Source organism: Brachycentrus maculatus, unplaced genomic scaffold, assembly GCF_059751285.1.
Source record: "Brachycentrus maculatus isolate JH-2025_06_01 unplaced genomic scaffold, ASM5975128v1 h1tg001768l, whole genome shotgun sequence".
NCBI lineage: Eukaryota > Metazoa > Arthropoda > Insecta > Trichoptera > Brachycentridae > Brachycentrus > Brachycentrus maculatus.
The window spans coordinates 1-22,558 of NW_028282364.1; the positions used below are offsets into that span (position 1 = coordinate 1).

At 39.0% G+C, this 22,558-nt stretch overlaps 2 protein-coding genes across 2 annotated transcripts; both read left to right on the forward strand.

Annotated features, from left to right (window-relative positions):
* Nucleotides 1-4,063: 4,063 nt before the first annotated feature.
* Nucleotides 4,064-6,142, forward strand: LOC148298655 (putative ATP-dependent RNA helicase DDX46). The gene is made up of 3 exons (XM_088276728.1): nt 4,064-4,120; nt 4,199-4,447; nt 5,192-6,142. The coding sequence occupies exons 1-3, from the start codon at nt 4,064-4,066 to the stop codon at nt 5,480-5,482; spliced, it is 597 nt and encodes a 198-aa protein (XP_088132854.1). The 3' UTR covers nt 5,483-6,142.
* A 12,177-nt stretch (nt 6,143-18,319) lies between these two features.
* LOC148298656 (dual specificity protein phosphatase CDC14B-like) lies at nt 18,320-19,498 on the forward strand. Its single transcript, XM_088276730.1, has 4 exons — nt 18,320-18,367; nt 18,477-18,662; nt 18,855-18,974; nt 19,046-19,498. Exons 1-4 carry the CDS (start codon nt 18,320-18,322, stop codon nt 19,496-19,498), a joined length of 807 nt encoding a protein of 268 aa, XP_088132856.1.
* The last annotated feature ends 3,060 nt before the right edge of the window (nt 19,499-22,558 follow it).

Genomic DNA, 22,558 nt, shown 5'->3' on the forward strand with positions numbered 1-22,558 from the left:
TCTGAGTTGTTCATTTTGTGAACATTTATTTTTGTGCTTCTCAATTTCCATATTCATTCTCTCAAATTCCATCTTTAGGATATTCGAATCATAATCCAAAACAAAATTTTCGGCCCCATCCATCCATTGTTTGCTTTCGATTTTTTCAAAAAGACTTTCGAAGAAGTTATCAAAGCGAGTGAATGCTGAGCTCTCATAGTGATCCTTTTTGTCAATTACAGCGCCAATATGGTTCAAGAAATTCATTATCGATTCATTATAATTCCCATCCTCTCGATAGTCGAAGGTGATTCCACTCGATAAGATTAGATTATTCGCACTCGAATCGATAGTGTTGGTGTTCTTTATACTTTTCTCTAGCTTCTTGCTGGCATTTTTATTATCAGCCAATGGGTATTTGAGTGAGAGATACTGCAAGGAATTTTTCAATGCTTCATCTATTGTTCTAAAATCGTTTTCTGTCAAGTCATTTTCATTTTAGATTTTGGTTTGTCGCAGAATGTTGCTTAGAATTTGCTCAGAGCAAAACACTTTGGCCTGTGTTTCAGATAGTTCGCCACTGAGGAATTTGTTGAAGGTCTGAGATAAGATTTTGGTGCATAAAGAGGTAATCCATTGCTAAATGTTGCGCTTCCTGTTGAAACCCGCCCGCTTGAGTTCGAGAGTTGGCATGGCTATGGATTGATCTCTGGGATCTTGCCGATTGTGAATTGAAACTTGGATCAACTCTTGGAGAGAACTAGTCACAGACTTTAAGAGTTAGTGACTGTTTTAACATAATGCATCGCTGTTCAAGTTTATCCTTTTATTTATTGAAGGCCTTGAAATGAAGGTCCGGAGATTTTGTGGATTCATTTGACTTATATATACTACTGATGGTATCTTATAATCCATATGTTTCATGCCGAACTCTAACGAATAATGAGTGTTTCAACAAGGCCTATCCTCATAAATATATAGTGAGTTTCGGAGATACAGGCTAAAGAAGCATATCGGAAGTAATAATATCTATTAATTTCAATTACAATTTATTTATTTCGTTATGAATTAAGTGACATACACAACAATGGATATCCTAAGAATGCCTCAATGCGATGTAGGAACAATGCTTATCGAATTCAAGTCCTAAAAGTTAATGTACTTATATTCGGCGACTTACTTTTCATCGTGATAGTTGTGCAGAATGATGCTTAGGGTTTCAGCGTCGATCGACTGCAGCTCCCCGATTCCGCATTTACCATCGATGAGCTTGACCTTCACAGAGCCCTTAATGCACTTTAAAGTAAATTGCGCCAATCTGTTTTGCATGATCAGTTGGAAAGGCTATGGTAAATGCTCGTCACTATTGGCGTTATTATTCTCCTATTTCAAATTATCCATGTATTATAATGCATGTTATAATGTTGTTTGCTTTATTAATCATATTGAGATGTTTGTATATATCATATTTGTAATCATATTTACATATCATATGTGCATATCATAGTCGCATCACTTGTTGGACTCGTAGAATGGGTAATCGATGAGTCCCTTTTCGCCATGCTGATAGCCATAGAATGTCTGAAAGTTCCAATTGCTATTTGGCTCCTGACCATTGATGATTCTTTATGCGAGGTCGGGATTGGATATGTAAAGCCTGCCAAAGCTGATCATATCAGCACTTCCATCTTGGATATAAGCTAGTCCAGTTTCAGATGTGAACGAGTCGTTTGCAATAATGAGCCCCTTGAAAAAGGGACGCAATGATTTGCACACTTTTTAAATCTGCTCTGGAGGTGTGATCTCGTAGAGGCTCTTGATCATACTCACTTCGCAAGATTAGCGAATTTAGGTGAATCCTATATTTCGTTTGGATGCCTCTTGCAGCAAATAGGAATAAGTCTCGAGTGGGTTTTCATCGAACATGTCTCTCAGCCGGGACACAGGCGATACTTTGATGCCGATCTGCCAAGGCTGAAAATACTACAGAGCAATGTCGAGCAACTCCAAACAAAACCTGGATCTGTTTTCAGCCGAACCCCCATATTTATCGGCTCTTTTGTTCGACGCGGATCGCAGAAATGAATCAACTAAATACCCATGAGCCCCATGAATTTGCAAACCATCAAAACCTGCCTCTTTCGCTAATTCAACACTTTTCCTGAATTGCCCCTGAGCTTATTTAATTTATTCTTGGTTCATCTCTTTTGGAGCTGGGTAAGGTTATCCATCCAAATTCCGGATTCCTTACCTGCACGCGATTGATGAAGGACCCCAAGGCTACAAACCTCCGTTGAGTTTCGAGTGGGTTGCTCTTCCCGCATGAAATATTTGTATGAAAAGAAGAGATCCCTTTTTATGGACAGCCTCAATAATTTTTTTCCACCCATTTACTTGCTACTTATTGTAGATATTGGCTGCTCCTGGGAACGCTTCTCCTCTCTGGCTCCATGCTGAGGCTTCAGTGAGCATGATGCCTGCCCCTGACCTTTGCTCATAGTACTTGGTGACTAAATCAGTTGGTACTCCATCTTTTGGATCACATCTTTGGCGTGTGAGAGCAGCTAAACACACTCGGTTTCTAATTTTGTATTACCCCATAATAAGTTAGTCCTTCCATTCTTTTAACTAATTGGACTGAATGTCTTCTTTCTGTTCTTTCTCCATATGGCAAATATATCCACTAATAATTATTCATGATTTGAATCAACAAATAAAAGTTTAGTGCAATGGACTGTAAATTTCCCCGCGAAAAGCAGCAAATGCTCATTAAGAACATTAGCTTGCAGGGATGTTGCTTAATATATGGAGTTGCATCGAGTATTAAATATCTTGTTCAATACTATTCTTATTCTCCATTTCAGATTTATTATTATACATGGATTTGGCAGCCTGACTTAGTATTTTATAAGAGAGTCAATGGCAAGCGATTCTGGCTCAGACCAAAGTAGATAGCTCGAACGAAAAAAGAAGAGGTAGCGATCCTTAAAGATAGATTCATTGAAAAGAAATTCTCGCTCCGATAGCAGATCAAGAAGGTACCACATCTCTTAAGCTTAGTCGCAGAAAAAAAAAACACAAGTAAAAATAAAAGTATAAACGGAAAAAAAGTAAATCCAGAGAAAGAAGCAGAGACGACAGATAGAAGCATCATCACTCCAAAAACACGTAGAGAAACAAATCCAAAGATAAAAGACAGAGCGCCGTGAACCCCCCACCTATTATTTAACAGGCTAAGCCATATCATGAGCCTCCGAAGATGAGTAGCAGGGGGCATGAAAGTCCAAGGCGCCACGGAGCATAATAAGAAAGGCAACGCAAATTCGCAATGCGGCAAGTACGAGCTCGGCTTCTGAAACTTAATGGACTTTTTGGAAAATAGTAAGACTCATAAGAATAAGATAAACCTATAATATTACAGCCCACTATAAAAACATAACCAACTCCCCAGCCGAGCATTCAGCCAGTTATCATCTCAAAAAGAACAACAGCAAAAAGATAAAGCAAATGGGGCAAAACAAGTTCGAATGAGCCCTTAGCAATTTTAATGAACTCAGCTTAAAAAGTGAATGAAGAGAAACAGTAATAAAAATAGAAATAAAGATAAGATAAAAATCTCTCAATTGACATCGAGCCATCATAGGATCGTTTGGGTTTGAGCGAAGATAAGAGCATCGACGTCGAATAGCCTCAGCAGACGACCCGAAACTTATCGGCATTCGATAAATAAGAGATTGACCCGCTTGATGAGTATATGAATGAAATAGATGGTGAGGCTGCCCTTCAGATCGAACTCCCGAAGACTGGAGAAAAAGCAAATATAATTAGTTTTGCAGATATCGTGACTCGTACATTTGTTAGTAACATAGAGCAGCAGCAGAACCGGGAGATGCCGTAGGAAAAAGATGATGATAAGTTTAAATAGTAGTTCATGCGAGCAATGCATAACATCGAATAAGTGAAGAATGAGCAAAATAAAAAGAAGGGCGACTTGATGGAACACAATGAGTAAAAGTAATCAGATTTTTCGGACTACCATGAAGAGCCTGAGGAGGAGTTAGACTTTTTTGCAAAGCAGAGGAAAATGGCAGAGCGGAAGGAACTCAACCAGATCGACCACTCCAAAATAGTCTATGAAGAGGTTAACTTTAATCTCTATCGAGAATCCGAATAAGTTAAGATGATGGATCCGAAGCTCGTTGTCAAGTATCGAAAGTAGGCCGGCGATATTAAAATTAGAGGAAAAGGACTCCTCCATCCCATTTTCAATTGGTTTCATTGCGGCTTCAGCGAGGCTATTTTATCTATCATCGAGAAGAACAAATTCGACAAGCCTTTCCCGATTCAGTCCCAAGCTATCCCCATCATTTTGAGTGGTCGAGACGTGATCGGCATTGCGGAGACTGGGTCTGGTAAAACATTCGCTTATCTACTGCCTTTACTCAAACACATTGCCCATCAGCGGCCAGTGCAATAAGCAGAAGGACCAATCGGACTCATCATGACTCCAACAAGATAATTGGCCAACCAAGTGTACATCGAGGCAAAAAAATTCTGTAAATCGACCAGAATTCGAGTCTTAGCAGTGTATGGAGGGTTGCAAGTTCAAAAGCAGCTCGCAGATTTTCGGAAAGGGGCAGAAATAGTGATCTGCACTCCAGGCCGAATGATCGATATCCTCACATTAAATAAGGGTAAAATAACGAACCTAAAGAGAGTTACCATGGTTGTCATTGATGAAGCAGATCGGATGTTTGACTTGGGTTTTGCCCCACAAATTTCTCGCATCATCGACAATGTAAGACCTCATCGCCAAACTGTAATGTTTTCAGCTACCTTTCCTAAAAACGTGGAAAGTTTAGCCAAAAGAATTTTGACTAACCCAGTTGAAATCTTAGTCGGAGGGCGAGGCCAAGCTTGCCGTAATGTGGAGCAGATAATTGAGCTAAGGGAATAACCCACAAAGTTTTTAAGGCTGCTCGAAATATTGGGGCAATGGAATTAAAAAGGAAGTGTTCTCATATTTATTGACAAGCAAAACGAAGCCGACTATCTTTACCAGTAATTGGCTAAATACGGATACCATTGTTTAGTGCTGCACGGAGCGATGGATCCAACAGACAGATAATTCATGATATATGACTTTAAAAAGGGAATAAAGACTATAATGATTGCGACAAGCATCTGCGCAAGAGGCCTTGATATCAAATAGATAGTGCTTGTCGTTAATTTTAAATGTCCGAACCATCTTGAAGACTACATTCATCGAATAGGCAGAACCGGTCGAGCAGGAAACAAAGGGACAGCTATCACATTTATCACTCCGGCAGAAGAGGCATACTCGATTGATTTGTTGAAGGCCTTAGAAATGTCAGACATTCAGCCCCCTGAAGACCTCATCAAGCTCAGCCAAGAGTTCTTGAAAAAGGTCAAGAAAGGTGATGCTCGCAAGATAAAAAATAGGAACATCGAAGGCAATGGATTCAAATTTGATAAGGAATAGTAAGAGAAGACAACTCAGGTCAAGGACATGCTCAAGAAGCAGCTCAAATCTTAAGGTCTTGGAGGCTTCGATGATAGTAGTGACGAGGATATATCCATGAAAAAGAAGAAAGAAGAATAAGTTAGGGGTAGAAATCAGCAGGAAAGAGTGGTCTAAGCCATAAAGAACCCGTAAATAAAAAACAAACTCTTGAATGAGGCGGTAAAAGCAGTCAGCTAGGCCATCAAAAACGACTCATAAATGACGAATTAAAAGTGGATAGAAATTGCTCTCGCCTCGATGAAATAATCTGTCACGAAGCATAAGATTATTACCTCCGTTGATGATGGAATCGAACAAGTCACCAAATTGATAAGCTAGTACACTCGAAAAGGAACAGATGGACTTGATTTCTTCTCCTACGACTTCGAAATTAACGATTACCCGCCTGCCGCTCGCCAAAGGGCTTGCAACCAGCAGTTTCTCAAGCAAGTCCAGAGAGACAACAATTGCACCATCTCTTTAAGAGGCACATATGTGGAGCCAGGCAAGAAGCCCCCGGTGGGGTCCAGGAAGTAATACTTAAACATCCAAGCAGAAGACAAGTCGTACGTGTCGAATGCATACAAGGACATCAAGAGAGTAATAGAAGAAAGCGCTTATGAGAACATGCACATGTCAGGGATGGGGAAATATTCCATATGATTTTATGATCTCAATTATTGCTGATTCGAATATGTATTTAGAATAGCAAACATGAATAGTAAAGTGCCTGTCAAGAATCCAAACATTGCCAAAAATCGTCGCCATCACATGAGCTCTATCTTCAGCGAATTGAAAAACAAGGGGCTCATTCAGTAAATATAAAACGATCAAAAGTTCTCCCAGATGAGCATCTTCAAGCATGAATCCGCATCATCTTCCACTAAAATCTTCTTCAAACGCAAAAAGTAAAAGAAGTCATCTTTAATATCACCCAATGCCCCCATGAAGAAGGACGGAAAGCGAGTATCGGCATTTGTATTGAAAAATGTCTCATCCGACACTATCGAAAACAACACGACCGATGAAATTTCATTGGGCTCGGAATAACAAGTAGCCTACTTACCATCCTTAAAGTAATTGCCGAAGCCGAGAATGTCGAGAAAAAGCTCCCGTTTAGAGATAAAACTCGATGAAATAATCAAATACTCCGAAATGTACCCTGGCAGAAGAGACTCCCAGGATAAAGTTTCCAAGAATATCGAGAAGATGTGCGAGAGAAAGCCGAGAGTGAGCAAGATAAACAGGTCGATCCACAATCCCATAAGCTCGAGGTTTAAGGAAAACCAGGCGCCCGAGGATTGTAATTAAAAGGGCCAGAATCGCAAGACCAAATCGAAACCAAAGCCCTTTAATAAATAGTACATGCTCGATATTGTACCGATTTCTAAACGCTTCTTGCATCAAATTGATGAATAGTAAAGGCTGTCTGAGTCTTCTGAAAGGCTTTAATACTAACTCAAGAACCCTCTCAACAAGTAAGCTTTATAGAAAATCCTTAAAACTCTCAGCGACTCCAAAAAATACTGTCAGTCTAATGCCCCGCAAAATAATCTATCTCTCGACACCGTTATAGAGAATCAATTGAAATCTTTATCTTGCAAGCGCGTCAGATATTCGAATCCCGTTGAAAGTCAAAGAACCATTAATGTAGAAGATTCAGTTGCTTTCAATCAACTTTTGTCCCAGCCCCTAACTTTTTTGCACAAAAAACAATAATTGAATCTTGCCAACGAGAACGTGGTTTAATTCCATAAGTTTGTGTCAGGAGGAAGATCTGCTGACGAAGATGATCTTGGAGACTATTTTAACGAGAGAGATATTCCTGAGCTGAAAGGCCGCTTTGATATCTATAAAAGAACTTGTGAAGAAATATCGAAGCAGCTGAAAAACTAGAAGATTAATCCGATGACCATAAAACAGCCAAGCATGAAGGTCGCATTATTCCTTCATGAGGGCATGAAGCAGTCTCAAACTTTTGAAGTAAAAAAACAGTTTAAGGACGCAATGAAAAGAATTCGAATGATAAACTCTGATAGCATGTTTTGAACGCTTTTCTTGATGTTTAATCCTTGCGTCTTTTGCTAAGGGTTCGACTTTAAGCCTAATTTAATTCTTATCTTTGGAGAATGCATATATAGTTTGGAGATCAAAACAGTGTCATCGAGCAAGCAGATAGATAGTGAAAGGCTATATCGATAATACGGACATATTTTATAAATTATTTACAATCAGTAGTAAATAGTTAACACGCGATGATGCGGTTTTATAGTCTTTAAATTGTTTTCTCCTAACTCCCAAAGGAACCAATCCGTCTCAACAGAATGCACTTCGAGACCTTTGACTCTCTTTATTTATTCTTTGAGGGCTTCGACAGCTATCACTGAAAATGCTCTGATTTATATTTATTCTTGTGACCCGCTATTTATTTGAATGTGGTTTTCCACTTTGTCTTTCAGTTCCGGGGCATACTCCAAAATGCCGCACTAATTTAGAATTTGCGGCACTCGATAGTCAGGGAACATTGTGAGTTACTTGATATCGCAAAATTAGCCGAATCCTTTTCCTTCAAATTTAGCCCAAACATCCCCGATAAAAATTTGTGCTCTTTTATAGAAATGAATCTGTCGACCTTAATAAATGGAGTGGTCTTGAAAATTGGGGAAATTTTCTGTGAGGATCTCTAGCAGCTTGACAGCAGAGTTGCCTGATGCTGAAATGATGTTAGAAACCATGCCTCCAAACTTGAGTGTGACAACAGTGGACATCTACCTGATAATCCGAGCCCTTTCGTCAGCCAGAGGCACTTCGATTCCGCCGAAGATCTGAGTTTTGAGTTGGGCCTCAGTAATTTGCATGAGGCCTTAAAACTATTATTTTGCGGGATGATTCTTGATAAAATTCTTGACATTGCTGGCCAAATCGGAGTATTAGAAGCCGGGCAATGGCCAGAAGCAAAAATTTAAAGAGTCAAGGATAAGCAAATATTTGAGTGTGAGCTCAGGCTCCTCATTTTAAATATTGTGATGCTCGAACTCGTTGAATTGCGTGTATTGATATTTTTGTGCGATCGCTTCGAGCCTCTCCGGGACCATCTTCACTAACTTCGCAGTTTTGCACACACGAGAACAGGTTTCTCTCACCATCTGGCACTTATTCATCAGGAATATACTGCTTGGGCAGCGAACAATAGCAATAATAATAGCAATTGTGGTAACTATAGCAATATATGTTGTTTCTTTTACATTAGTTGTATAATCACTGGTAACTTGATAAATTGTTGGCATTGTTGATCATAGCATAAATGCATCAGCTCAGCTCTTAAAGTCCCTATTCAGTATTAGAACTGGGCCATCTGCAGTCAGCTGCTACTTTCTTACAAATAAAATCAGCTTTTAAACGCCTAATCATGATTTATCACCCCGACAAAGGGCATCACACAAATAAAGGCAAGCAAATCATCGAAGCATATCAAATTCTCTCCAATAAAGCCAAGCGAGAAGAACTCGACGAGCAAATGAGGAGAGACAAGGGCAAGATGAGATGTTTCCAAGAGAGAGCATGTAAGGTCTGGAGAGATGAAAGCAGATTGGGGATGACTGAAACCTATCACCCATCCAGTAGTAGCAACACATCGAGTGATACATAATCAGTTCAATGCGAACAGTGCTGGGGATAAACACTGTTACCAAACAATTGCATAGAAGTAATGCAGCATTAAATCTACATAAATTGCCAACACTGTGGTCAGATAATGCACTTACAACTCTAATGATCAGTTTATTTACTTGCCATTTATAATTACTAGGTAAGCTGGCCGTGAATCGAGATGTTATGATCATTGATATCACATTTTAGTACATAGATTTAGGTTTTTTAGCATTGCCAACAAATCATAAATATATCAGCAATGCAGCGAAAGTAGCTCAAAGTTAGACTTCCTTAATATCGTTGATTTGTGGTTTGGCCTATTTTTTCTTGGTGGGTTTTGAGTATTTGTTTTGCTACTCTAAAAAAGCAGGGCCTTCCCTGATAATAAAATCAAGGACTCCTGTCTTGACAACCGATAGAAGCTTCCTGTAATCTCTGTCTTTAAACCTCATCCAATAGGCGTGGTCACCGTATGTTTTCCAATTGGATTTGGCATCGTTGACGCCCATGAATATCCTGGTGATGGTGCGGCCGTCGCGGTACTGTTTCATGAGTTCGTTGAATTTATTTTCGTTGGTGCTCATAATGATGTGCCTGAGGAAGAGTGAGATGCTGTTGTTGATGTCGGTGAGACATTCCGGAGTGATATCCGAGAGGGGCAAGAATGCGGCTTCCTGGTTCTATGGGCACTACTCTCCTTAGGCATAGGCTTCCTCTGAGATACTCTTGTAGTACTGGTAAGTATCCTGCTTGAAATACTCGTCGAAATCGTTGATGATGTGCTTGGCGGGCAGCGGATCATCGGCTCCGATGATCTCTTTACGGCTAATGATATTGAGTATGCTCTTTTTCGAGTTTTTAAAGCAGACACTATAGAATATGTTAAACTTCGTTAGTGCAGTCCTTTGAATTAGGTTGAATTCATTTATTACATCTCTTTTACAACTCGGCTCCTCAAGCTTCGAAAGCGTCTCCTGAGTCGCATGCCATACAAAAATCTAGTTATTTAATTAAATCTTCAAGGCATACTTGTTCGAGAGAGCATAAGCTTAGGTGAGAAGCTAAATGGGTGACATTTTTAAAGAGTTGCATTTCTTTATGAGCGGAACGTGAAACATTCCTTTGTAGTTCTTCGCTTACTTGGTCAATTCGAGGAATATAGGCTATGCCTCTTCGACTTCTTTTTGATTTTTTTTGAAGAATCCTATTTTCATGGTCTAGTGCGACATTGGCAGCACTTTGAAGGATTTTGACGACACGGTTTTCGATATTCGAATCAGGATATTCAAAATTGCTTACTGCTTCATGCCTGTTAGCTCAATGAGGTCTTCGGCTCGGCAGTAGCTGAACGCCTAAAACTGCGGCTGTTCCTGATGCTCGCCTTAGTTATGGTTGCTTTCGGTTTTATTCTCACCAAGGAAAACATTTTAAAGTCGAGCAATGCTCTTCATAACTTACTTTTATTATTTCTCTTCTTCATCCTACTCTTTCTCGAAGAATAACTCTGGTTTTTACTACTACTCTCCAGGCTCTTCTTGGCTAATTGAAAGTCGTTTTAGACTTTCTACTTGCTCCTCAAGCCCTTATTTTGCGTTTTTATTTTGCCCTTTCGGTACTTTGTGCCTTTTCGCTTTCTTTTGTAACTGCTCTTGTGCTTAATTATTAGTCTATGACGCTATCGTCCATGTCTTCTTCTTCAACAGGAAGATAAGCTTTGAATAAATTTCGGCTTCGAGCTCATCGGCCAAAAAATAGTTTCTCTCCACAAAGTAGTCATTGGTATCGAGAAACAGATGGCAATATGCTCTCTTCTATCTTCTGCCGGCGCGCCCTATTTATTGAATATAGTTTTATACACTCTTCGGCATATTCAAATGAATGACGCACTCTAAGTTCCCAAAGTCTAACCCCATTCCTAAAGCCACTGTTGCGATTACAATCCTGATTTTGCCTGTACGAAACTTATCGAGAACATCGATTTTTTATTTGTGTTATAATCCTGAGTGATAAATTGAGCACCCGATTCCTGAGTTATGCAGATAGTTGTAGGCTTCGAACATGATCTTCTTGGTCCGGCAATAAATGAGTATGCCTTTGAGCTTCAAGATCGGTTTATGGTTAAGGTAGTTGAGAAGATTAGTGTACTTGCCGGTCAGTTCTTCTCGACTAATCGTAATGAATAAATTCTTGTTGATTGTGGTTGTTGAGCAGATTCGCTCGGTTATGTTCATTTTCTCACATATTGAAACCATTGTCTCCTGGTTCGCTGTGGCTGTTAAGCATAGAACCACTGGCCTCTGGGTTCGATACTTAAAATATTTGAGAATGACTTCTGAAAGGCAGAGATAGGAAGCACGAAAGCTATGTGAAAGTTCCGAGAGAGAATGCGCTTCATCTACGCAAACAAAACTCACTTTCGGGAATTATTTCAGATGAAACATGAAATCAGTCAAAAAGGTTTCTGGGGTCACAAACAGTAACTGTATCTGATTGTCTTTTACCATCTTAATTATCCTCTTCTTCTGATCGTAGCTCAGCAAGGAACTGATGCAAGCTGCCGGAAGGTTGGAAGGTAAATGATCTAACTGGTCCAGCATCAATGAAACTAAAGGGCTCACTACTATTGAAAGGCCTTTTAAAAACAAAGAAGAAAGAATGTAAGTTAAGGATTTTCCCGATGCCGTTTCAGAAACGAATAGTGTCGATTTACCTGTAACAATGTTCTCAATGGTTTCGAATTGGCCCTATCGAAATTTTTCGAAGCCATACACATCTTTCATGAGCTTCTACATATTTTATCGATTGAATATGCCTGGAATTTCGTACGAAAGTTTCTATTCAACATAATCCGAATCGTCTTAATCTAAGGAAAATGTTAGATATAATGCCTTCGAAAGAGAACTTACGTATAAATTATTGAGCTCCCCATTTATCATTTATATTTCAGGCTTCACTCTCCCGAATCTCTTCATTTTTCTGGCTTTCTGCCACTACCTTATATTCTGTCCGAGCCGCCCGACAAATCGATCCTTATACTTTCTCTTCAAGTCTTGCCTGACGAGATTTTCTTCTTTCTTGATTTTTTTCTTCTTTGGAAGAGACTTCTTTCGCTTCTTATCCGCTGAAACCGATGACTCCTCTGCCTTTTATTTTTTCTATGGACTTTTTTAATTTCCCTCTTGATTTTTGTCTGTTGGGCATTTTTCTGCAGCATTGCCAATTTAATCCTTTTATAGCTTTTCGAACTTAAAGGACTTTTTAATCTATTGTCCCATCCTCCATATTTCCCATTTTTATAACCGATCAGCCTTTTCCTGCTCTCTTATTGTAAGAGCTGGCTTCTATTGAGTTTATTATGCCATATTTCCTGCAGTTTTGCTCATCGATCTCGGAGTGAAAAAAAAGCTTTTGCGAGATGCGTTGCTGCAAGGGTCGCCTGGCTTCTTTTCGCTTTTCATTTATCGGAATATTTATCTGAGCTCCTCATCTTCATCTTTCTCATTAATATTAGAGAGTCCAATTTTCATTGCCTTCTCGATATCAAGTGGCTAGTAGATTGCATCTTCCTCCTCTTACTTCTGATTATTTGTCGACTTGGAAGCATTGGTTCTTTTTTGGTTTTTCTTTCTGGAGATGTTTTGCTTCTCGTCTATTTTTTGCTGGAGGAGCAAGGTCCGATCATTCTGCATGGATAAGCCGTGCAAGTCATTTTTGAACATGATTCTGTTTCCACTGCATTTATCAGATGTTGTACCTCATACTTTATTTGGCGCTTTCTTTCAACTAAATATACTAATTTAAAATACTCGATTCATATCAGAAATTGGATTATTTAATGCTTCATCTTCATTGATATATCGAAGAGTTTGCTTATAATATTAAAGCAGAGAAAGGAAAAAGTCGGAAGGTTGAGCGCATTAACTGTAGTGATGAGAGTGAGACTTCATATTCATATATAAATATCATAATTCATGCATAATTCATCGTAAAATATTCAAATAATAATTGAATCACTTGATATTATTTAAATGTCAAATAAGGTTCAAGCCATCAGGCAAGAGAATTCATAATTAATTCAGAAGATCAAAGAATTGAAAGCGCATTCGCTCAACTCTGACAAAATTAACAGCTAAATTGAGAAGTTTGTGCACGAATCTGAAAAGAATATTGCAGCTATGACCAATTAAATTCAGAGCAAAGGCAATCAGCACAATTTGGAAATCCAAAAACTTACAGGCAAATATGAAGCACTCTTGAAAAATCAAATCAAGCTCCTTACCGACAACAAGAATCTCAATACAAAGAAAGAATCTCAAGACTAACTATTCAATGAAAATGTCGAAGGTCTCACAAAGTAGTATGAGCAGAAGATAAGAGACTTTGAGAAAAAGGTTAAAGGCAATGTGAAAAAGATACAGGCGCTAGGAAGCAACAATATTATTAAAAGATTACTCAAAAGCCAGCTATTTAGGTAATCAATGGTCGCGAAAGGAGTCAAAATCTAAACTCTTCAGCAGCAGAGCGAACTCTAAGATATTAGCGCTTAGGTCGAAGCAAAAGAGGAGGAAATTGCGGAGGTCTAAGCTCAATCTGAGGGCTTGGATGAATAGCTCGGAAAGATGCGTGAGCTCATTGAAACAATGAAGGAACTCTTAGAAAATATGGTCAAAGAAAAATAAAACATCGTGAAACAAAATGTGATACTGAAACAAAAGATGAAGCAAAGTTAAGCTCTAATTGCGAAACTCCTCGGAGCAGCCGGAGAAGGTGAAATCGAGGAGTAAGAGTAGGAGGAGTAAGAGTATGATAGCAAGGACTTTGAAGGCGAAGACGAAAATGAAGGATAGGAATAAGAAGCAGCCAATAATGATTGATGAGGAGAAGTTGTATGGCAGCTTTAATTAAAAGATTAAAATATCCAATTTAGTAATATATAGTTATTCGAGCTATCATAGTGATACTTTTTTGATGTCAGATGCGACTTTATCATATGAAAATAAGACACAAGCAGCGCTCAGACTCTGGCAGAAAATGATCGGACCTCCTCGATAAAAGCCTTTGAGGCCTTCGTTGGAATAAATTTTATAGAAGCAATCGAAAAATCCATTGTACTTCGCCGAACATTCAGTGCTGCGAATCGATCTACACATCAATCGTCTGCGTATTGTGTCTGAGGGGTAGGTGAAAATGATCGCCAAAGTTGAAGCTAAGTACGCGATTCCAAACTTTTGAAGACCTGAGTGCTATTTGGTTTGAAATGTGTCATAAACTCCGAAATAAGTTCCTCGATAGATACCAACACCCACGAAAGAGATAATACTTCCCTTATAGAGTTCAGTAAATCCTCTGCTTTTCAGTGTTTCTGCAATGCACCATGAGATAGTCATTTTGACGTTCGTGGTATTTCGAACAAGCATGTTTCTGGCGTACTCGATAGGGTAGAGTAAGCCCAGGGTGAACCAAGACCCACATACTCCTGATAAAGCATTTTGGTATAATTTATTTTTTTCCCCAAACATAGCAGATGATTAAATTTGCCGTTTTATTGTTTATTTCGAAAAAAAGTTTATGGTCTCGCTTGAATAAAATCGAAGGAGGTTGGCACCATTTCCCTTCCAGAAGGCTTTATTTCCTTATTCGCTACTCACTCTCGCAAGGCAATCTATTACTCCTTTATATGACCTCTGAAGTTGGCCCAGCTCAATCATCTCGGGCATAGTCTGCATTCTGATTCTCACTAAGCCAAAGGGGTTCGAAAAAGTCATCGCGGCCCCTGCAAACATCAGAGTGGCTGCATACTTTAAATATTCGATGACGTTTAGCCCTTCCATTCGATTAAAATTATTAATACGTTATCGAATTCGAAGAAACGATAAATAGATTGCGATCAAACTACAAGGAGTATACTCAAATAAAGGGTACTCTCAAGTTAATTATTATTGTATACTTCAAGATTTGAGGAATCTCCTTTGTGGTGGAGCTGAGCAGGATGAAATTTTAACACTAAAATTTATTATCAAAAGTATGAGTTTCTCAGATAGAACTTTATAAGTCATGTTAGGGGGCAGGAACAAATAAAATATTAATTGAGTTTAAGCTATAAAAAGGCGAAGTAAAGGCAGGCAATATACTATTTATTTCGTGATGGAGACAAATACAACTATTCTTATTTGGAAATAATTATCAATGTATTATATGTTAGGAATTGTTCTCATCGAATTTATTGAAACTTCCTTGTCTAATCGTCTACTTTTGATAGCGTCGAGATAAATTATGATTTATTTTTAAGAAGCCCTTTTAGCAAAGAAAATACATATTTAAAGAGTGTTGTCGGTGCCATTGATCGGGAAAATTATTAAAAAAATTTCAAGCCACTTTTTTATAATAGGTTTGCAAATTGTCTATTTAATCTAACAATTTAAGTGCATTCCTCGATTTATTTGCATAAGTATGGGGCAGTTATTATGTATTCCTATATTGCTCATCTTACAATAAAGTAAATACCTTCAAATACATAACAGAATTTTGAAACCTCTACAAAATTAATATAAACAAATTTAATTCATTCACTGATCAAATATAACTGCACGAATTGAACTCCGATTGCTAATGGCTTTAAAAATTCCTACTACGCTCAGATTCCTAAAGCCTTCATATACTATAAGTCTTAAATTTATTAAATTTGCTTGTGTTTGATTTGACTTTTTTCGTAAATATCCCCCACTTATTTGGTTTCCTGACGAAGCTTCAGTTGCAGGTTTGTCAAATCAGATTAGTACGATACCAGTTTGAGTTAGTTCTAGAGTTTAAGTTTCGGGAAGCTTTCAATTGAGTGATAAGGCCGAAGTTGATTTCCTTTGTTCTTGTTCCGCAGTTCGAGCAAATAGTCGTTTCCGAGTTCTCGCTGCTTCTTTGCGCTTATTTCGAATTACTTTGAGCTTTCGTAGATTTGTAGATCCGAGAGCCCTTTGCGGCTCATCAACTGATACTTTAAAGGATTCATGCTCTTGTCGATTCCGATGTAAATTTGCTTTTTCTTTTCCTCATTCACATTGATGGGAATCTCCCGAACTCGGTTATTAAAAATTCTTCGCCTGAGGAGCTTCTACTTGTCATCAGAGCTGATTTAAATGCTCTTTTTGTAGGAGAGATAGTTTTAGTATCCTTCAACTTCGTCGTTCGCGGGTTGATTATAATTTGCATTCGACTTCATTTCAACACTTTTAACTCTTTGCATTGCGTTTGGCTTCCTCTCGATATTCCCCTTTCCAGTGGGCTTAATGTCGCTGTTAACTTTCATGTTTTTTTCAGCATTCATCAGATGAGCAGCCTGGACTGCATTGGCTTTCAAGTTGAGGCCTTTGGTTGGATGTAAAAGAGGTTATTGGTTAATTTTGAGTTTTAGATTGTTTTCGGACGCGGCTTTTCTATATACTTTATCTTCTCTGCCTGAAAGATTCTCCGCTATTTTCCTCTATTTTAATCGTTTATGAGATAGAGTGTTGGCATTTTTTGAGCTCTTTGCATGTGTAGATTCAGAATAGTCCGATTTCTTCTATTTAATTCTCAGTATTATACGGCTATTTTCTTGCTTTATTGACTTTATACTATCAATTTGATTCAGCCTTTTCTGAGCCTCATTTGCTCTTTTCCTTTTCTATTCCTACATTTTCTGCTTCTACTCTAATTTCTTTGCGTTCTCTTCTGCCCAAATTCGATACTGCTGCTTCTCTGCGAAGATCTTTCTCTTCAGTTATAGTTCTCTATTCATCTTGATCCACTATTTCAGTTTACCCTTTTCACCCTTTTATTCTCTGACTTATTTTTCGTGCTTTCCTTACTGTTTCGGACCTATTTATATTTTATCAGCCATGACCAGCACCTATTCCTTAATCTTTGGTGATAATTGTTGAATATCAATGCGGCTTCTGTTTGATTTCAGCTTTGCCTAAGGCTACTTCTTTTTTATTTTCGCTAAACTGTGAACCTTCGTGCTCTTAGTGAGGCTCACTTGTTACTTTTGATTGATCTATGATCTCAGCGAGCCCCAAATATCAGTTTCAATTGCAGATTTCTCGATGCTTTGAAATTGGCTGTTTAATGCAGGCTTGGAGTTATTGAGCTGGACGGGATTATACACTGCCTTTTGATTTTGCTGAAGTTCTGTTTTTTTGGATAACTTTTGTTCCTCCTCCTCTCGGGTCTTGAGATAGGACTCAGGCAGAAACTAATCCATACTGGCCATTTATTTGATATCGTAATAGTCTTGTTCATCTTTACTGAATGGCAACTTTACTTATTAGTACCAGAAATTCTGTGATTCTTGTCTGTTTTGCTATGGAGAAGAGTGGATTTGATTGGTTCTTTGCCCTTACTACTCGAATTCCTGTTCAAATTCCTGTTCGTAATCTTTATACTCTTATTGCTGCACTTATCTTGCTATTTCCACATTTTTACCTTGTTACTCTGGTTAATTAGCATGAGAGCTAACTTCCTATTCATTTCGACCCTTCTGTGAAACAGAAGACTCTTCTTTATGGGGATCAAATATATTCTGCTCTGAGTTCACACTTTAATTAGCCTCATTTTTATTATTTGATTATAAGCCAGTTCCTCCTTCATTATAAATGTCTTAGTTGTATTCCCGCAATTCCCCTGCCATCTTCATTTATTGATCATTATGTCGCCGCTCACTTAAGTTCTTTTAGTGCTCGGATTGGTGATCGGGTTGGCAATTGGATTGGTTTTACAGGCCCTCTTTGTCAACATCTTCTCTCGTCTGCTGCTTTGTGTTGGAGCTGGGCAATTGTTCACTATGTTAGTCAAGTAAAAATACTCCTGCAAGTCAGCTACATTGCTCATCCGCACACTCGATTATTGGGATTGTTAGTCTTGAGAGAGTTGACTTTTTTGTTGATTGGAATGATAGTCGTTTTTTTTATCCAGTTCCCTTGACATAGTTAATTTTATGTTGATTATTTAATTGCGATAAATGAAATATCAAAATGAAATGGATTCATTGAATAGAAGTCGAACCCGTCAAAAAATACGTAATAAAAGCGCGCATTATGGAGCAGTTGTTCTAATTGGAACGAGCTTCAGGGGTAATTGGAACGAGCCCATGGGTAATTGGAATGAGGACAGATTTTATAATATAATTATTATATGATTGAGGATCATGAGAAACACCTGGTCAAAGTGATCGACAGTATGGTATTTATGAAGTAGAGCGTTTATATTTTCTGATAAGTGACTCACCTCCCAAGAATGTCCCTCAGGCCTTCTACTTCAACATCGATGAGGTATCGCTTTAATTATCAAGGACCTCGAGTACCAGCCATACTACCAGGACTTTGGGCCCCTCAACCTCGCCAACATCTACAAATACATCAAGGAAGTCAATAAAATCATGAAGGATGAGAAGTTTAAAAGCAATATCTTCTATCATCTCACCTCCAAGGACTACAAGAAGAATACCAACGCAGCACTGCTCATCTGCTCCTACATGGTATCTCGTTCTTAAAACTAGATGATTGTCCACCATAAGAAGGTGGAGGAGATATGGGGATAGTTCAAGAAAATAAGTTTCAAACCGTATCGGGATGCGAGTTATGGCGCTTGCACCTATTAATGCACTATTTTGGATTGCCTGCTGGGGCTGGAGTATGCGATGAAACTTAAATGGTTCGATTTCAATAAGTTTAATGCCATCGAGTACGAGCACTACGAACTGGTCGAGAACGGAGACTTGAACTGGATAATTCCTGGCAAGTTCGTGGCTTTCAGTTCTCCCTACTCTGAAACCAAGGACAAATATGGAGTATGCTGCATAATATAATATCGTAGAATAAACTGTTCACCCCCAAATAGTACTTGTCCGTTTTCAAAAAGTTGGGGGTCACTGCTGTCATTCGGCTCAACACCTCTACATACGACCGTACGGATTTCACCGAAAATGGAATTCGTCACCACGATCTTTATTTTCATGACGGAACCAGCCCTCAACCTGAAATCATCGACCAATTTCTCAAAATTACTGAAGATGACGGAGTGTACGCAGTTCATTGTAAGGCCGGGTTAGGACGAACAGGCTCGCTCATCGCGTGCTACGCTATCAAACACTACTGCTTCAATGCTTCTGAGTTTATCGGATGGATTCGCCTGTGCAGGCCTGGATCTATACTGGGCCCTCAGCAGCAGTTCCTGATCAAGATAGAAAAGGAAATGAAGCAAGCAGGTATCAACTCTCCCATCCGACAAGAGCTGGATGACAGGTTGGGGAAGCTAGAAATGATCAGCCAAATGAAAAAGATTTCGATGAAGGACCATGAACTGACTGAATAGGAGCTAAAAATTAGCAAGTCCCAACCCCAACCCCAACCCCAACCCCAACCCCAACCCCAACCCCAACCCCAACCCCAACCCCAACCCCTTTGTTCTGTCAAACTTGACTTATTTCCTATTATTGTCGATGGACTCAACATAATAATCTATTAATAAATTAATGTCGAAGAATAAGGGTAAATAAAAAAGGGAAACGACCCAGGCGATAGGTATGGACAGCCTTATCAGTTTAGTTTAGAAAAGGTGGTGGAGGAACAAAAGAGAGAACTGCTCGAACGAAATTTCACAATAAAGCAGCTGCAGGATCGAATCAGCCGAATGTATAAATAGCTTGATGTAGGACCTAGTAGAACCATCAAATTGTCAGCAACCACGACCAAACCACAAAGAAGTACGAAGAGAAAGTGGACAACCAGGTACCCAACCTATAATGCAGCGAATCTATTTAGAAAATCATTAAAATACGATCGAAACACTCAATGTCAAATTGCACAGCCTTGAAATGATCAAGCTCGAGCAGGAGGCTACCATCAGGACTATCGAAAGTCACTTGAGCTTTTAGATTAAGTCCCGGGAAAAGGAAATGGAGGAGTACAAGAAATTAGTGGCTTCCGAAATGGCGAGGCTGGAAAGCCAGCTCAAATAGTATAACTACTATATGGAAGAAAGAGAAGAAATGTTTGGGGAGCGGAACGAGCTCAAAAAGTCGCTGAAGGATGAAAAATAAATCAAGATGCTTGAACTCGCCAACAAGGAAATGTAGAAGGTGCGGATAACCGACCAGATCAAAGACGAGATGCTCAAGCGAATAACGGAAATGAAGAAGAAGCTGCTCTCTCTCAAAAAGTAGCAACTGTCGACGACAACTCGGCTCGCTGTTCTTCAAAATCATCAGCTGACAGGAGAACTGGAGTTCCAATCGAAGCAGACTGAGAAGCTGTTGTTCGAGAATGAAAAGTTGCAGAAGAAAGTAACAAATTTACAAAAGGATGTAACCATTCATAAATAAGTTGAAGAATAATTAGCCAAGAGGTCCCACCTATCTCGAGGGATCATAAAGAAGCTGACCAATAAAATTGCCTAGTTGGAACAGGAGCTGCAAAAATATCGGGACGGGGATGACACGGGTTCTAACCATAAAAAGAGCGCTGCCTCCAATTCCAGCAAGAACAAAGCGGACATTGAACACCAAGAAGAGATCATCAATGTCCTGGAGAGCAACATTGAATAAAAATAAAAAAACCTCCTCAAACTCAAGAATTAATACTTTAAGGTGTCAGACTAAAACACATCCTTGAAGAGCAGGCTGAAGTAAATCTAAAAGAAATCGAATGAGCTGGCTGTGATGCTGCTGAAGTACTACGAAGGAGTCCTGAAGGGCAGCATCGAGCTCAAAGCCAAAGAGTCAGATTAGTTCGTGATCGATATAAAAGGATTTCAGCAAAAGCCAGTCGAGTAATGGAGTATTGAGGATGTGAGGTTCATCGTGAATATTCTCCTCAACCAGTTGAAGAACCAGATAACTCGGCATAACTTAGGGATACCCACACTGAACAAGAGCCAAATTTTGTTAGTCAACGATGAAACAAACTTCAATAAGTTCCCAAGTAAGCATAATTTATATACCCAGTAATTGCAGTGTCCGATCACTCCATGGTGAAGCGGTAAGCCAGGAAACTCAAAGAGATTCAGAGCAGTGTAGCCCCAAAGCTCGTCGGCAATTTCCAATGGGGTCGGACAGTTCATTCCAACTCCGTGTCAAACCTCACAAATAAGTATAAGCCATGATGTTCACTTATTGAACATTCGCAGTTTATTATGATTAAATTAATTATGGGCAGTATCGTTAGAGAAGTTTTTTTTAATATAAAATTAATAATGAGGAAATTAGGCAGATTTCAAAAACTCGGCTTGGCCATCGTTTCTCTTGGGGTCATTGCCAAGGCCTACGAGGTGCATAATGAAAGCTATATGTTCACGAGAATGCTCAGGACTTTTAAATGCGGTTTACACATTCTTTACGCATACAAAATTGCATTTGATGAGAATAACTGCTTCGAGATCCATGATAGTATAGCCAAAGATATCTATGAAAGTACGCAATAATAAAGATTATAGCATGCATTGAAAATGACGGGCTCTATGTCAAATTCGGGCAGGGAATCGCTTCAATGGATCATCTGTTACCTCCTCCTTTTTATAAGCATATGTCCAAGCTTCAAGATAAAGCCAAAAGCGTTGAATATCACAAGATAGCGAAACTTTTCGAAGATGAAGTAGGTAGGCCAATCGAAGATTGCTTTTCTCAGTTTTAGAAAGAGCCAGTTGCTTCAGCCTCCTTAGCGCAGGTCCACAAGGCAATCCTCAAAGATGGGAGGTAAGTTGCAGTGAAAATTCAGAAACCAAGAATCAAAGCCCAATTTTCCACTGACATGTTCATGCACTACCTGATAAACCTGGTGCTGTAAGTATCCTTTGATCTTCCCCTTTTGCATTTCGTCAGCGATATTCAAGATAACCTAGAGAAGGAGTTAGACTTTCGAATTGAGTCGAAGAATGCGAAGAGGGCTCAGGCCAACTTCAAGCGGCTCAGTATTTATCAATGAAATTCAGATAGGAAGTAGCTGTATGTCCCCGAGGTCATCGACGAGTTCACTAAAGAAAGAGTTATGGTATCTGAGTGGATCGATGGAATTAAGATCACTGATGAGCAGCAATTGAAAAGCTATGATTTCAATAAGAAGGACATCATTGAAAAAATAGTACGAGCCTTTTCTGATCAAATCTTCGTAACAGGCTTCGTGCACTGCGATCCCCACCCTGGAAATATATTTTTGAGACCCCATCCCTCCAATAGTAAGGATTATCAAATTGTGATACTGGACCACGGACTTTGCCTCGAGCTGACCGAAGATTTTCGGAGAAACTACTCTCTCTTCTGGAAATCTATGTTTCTACACGATGTATCCATATGTTAACGCAGTAAAAAACAATGAAAACGATATGTAAAGCATGGGGTATTAGCTAATTCAAACAATTCGCCAGCCTTCAGCTCTTCAA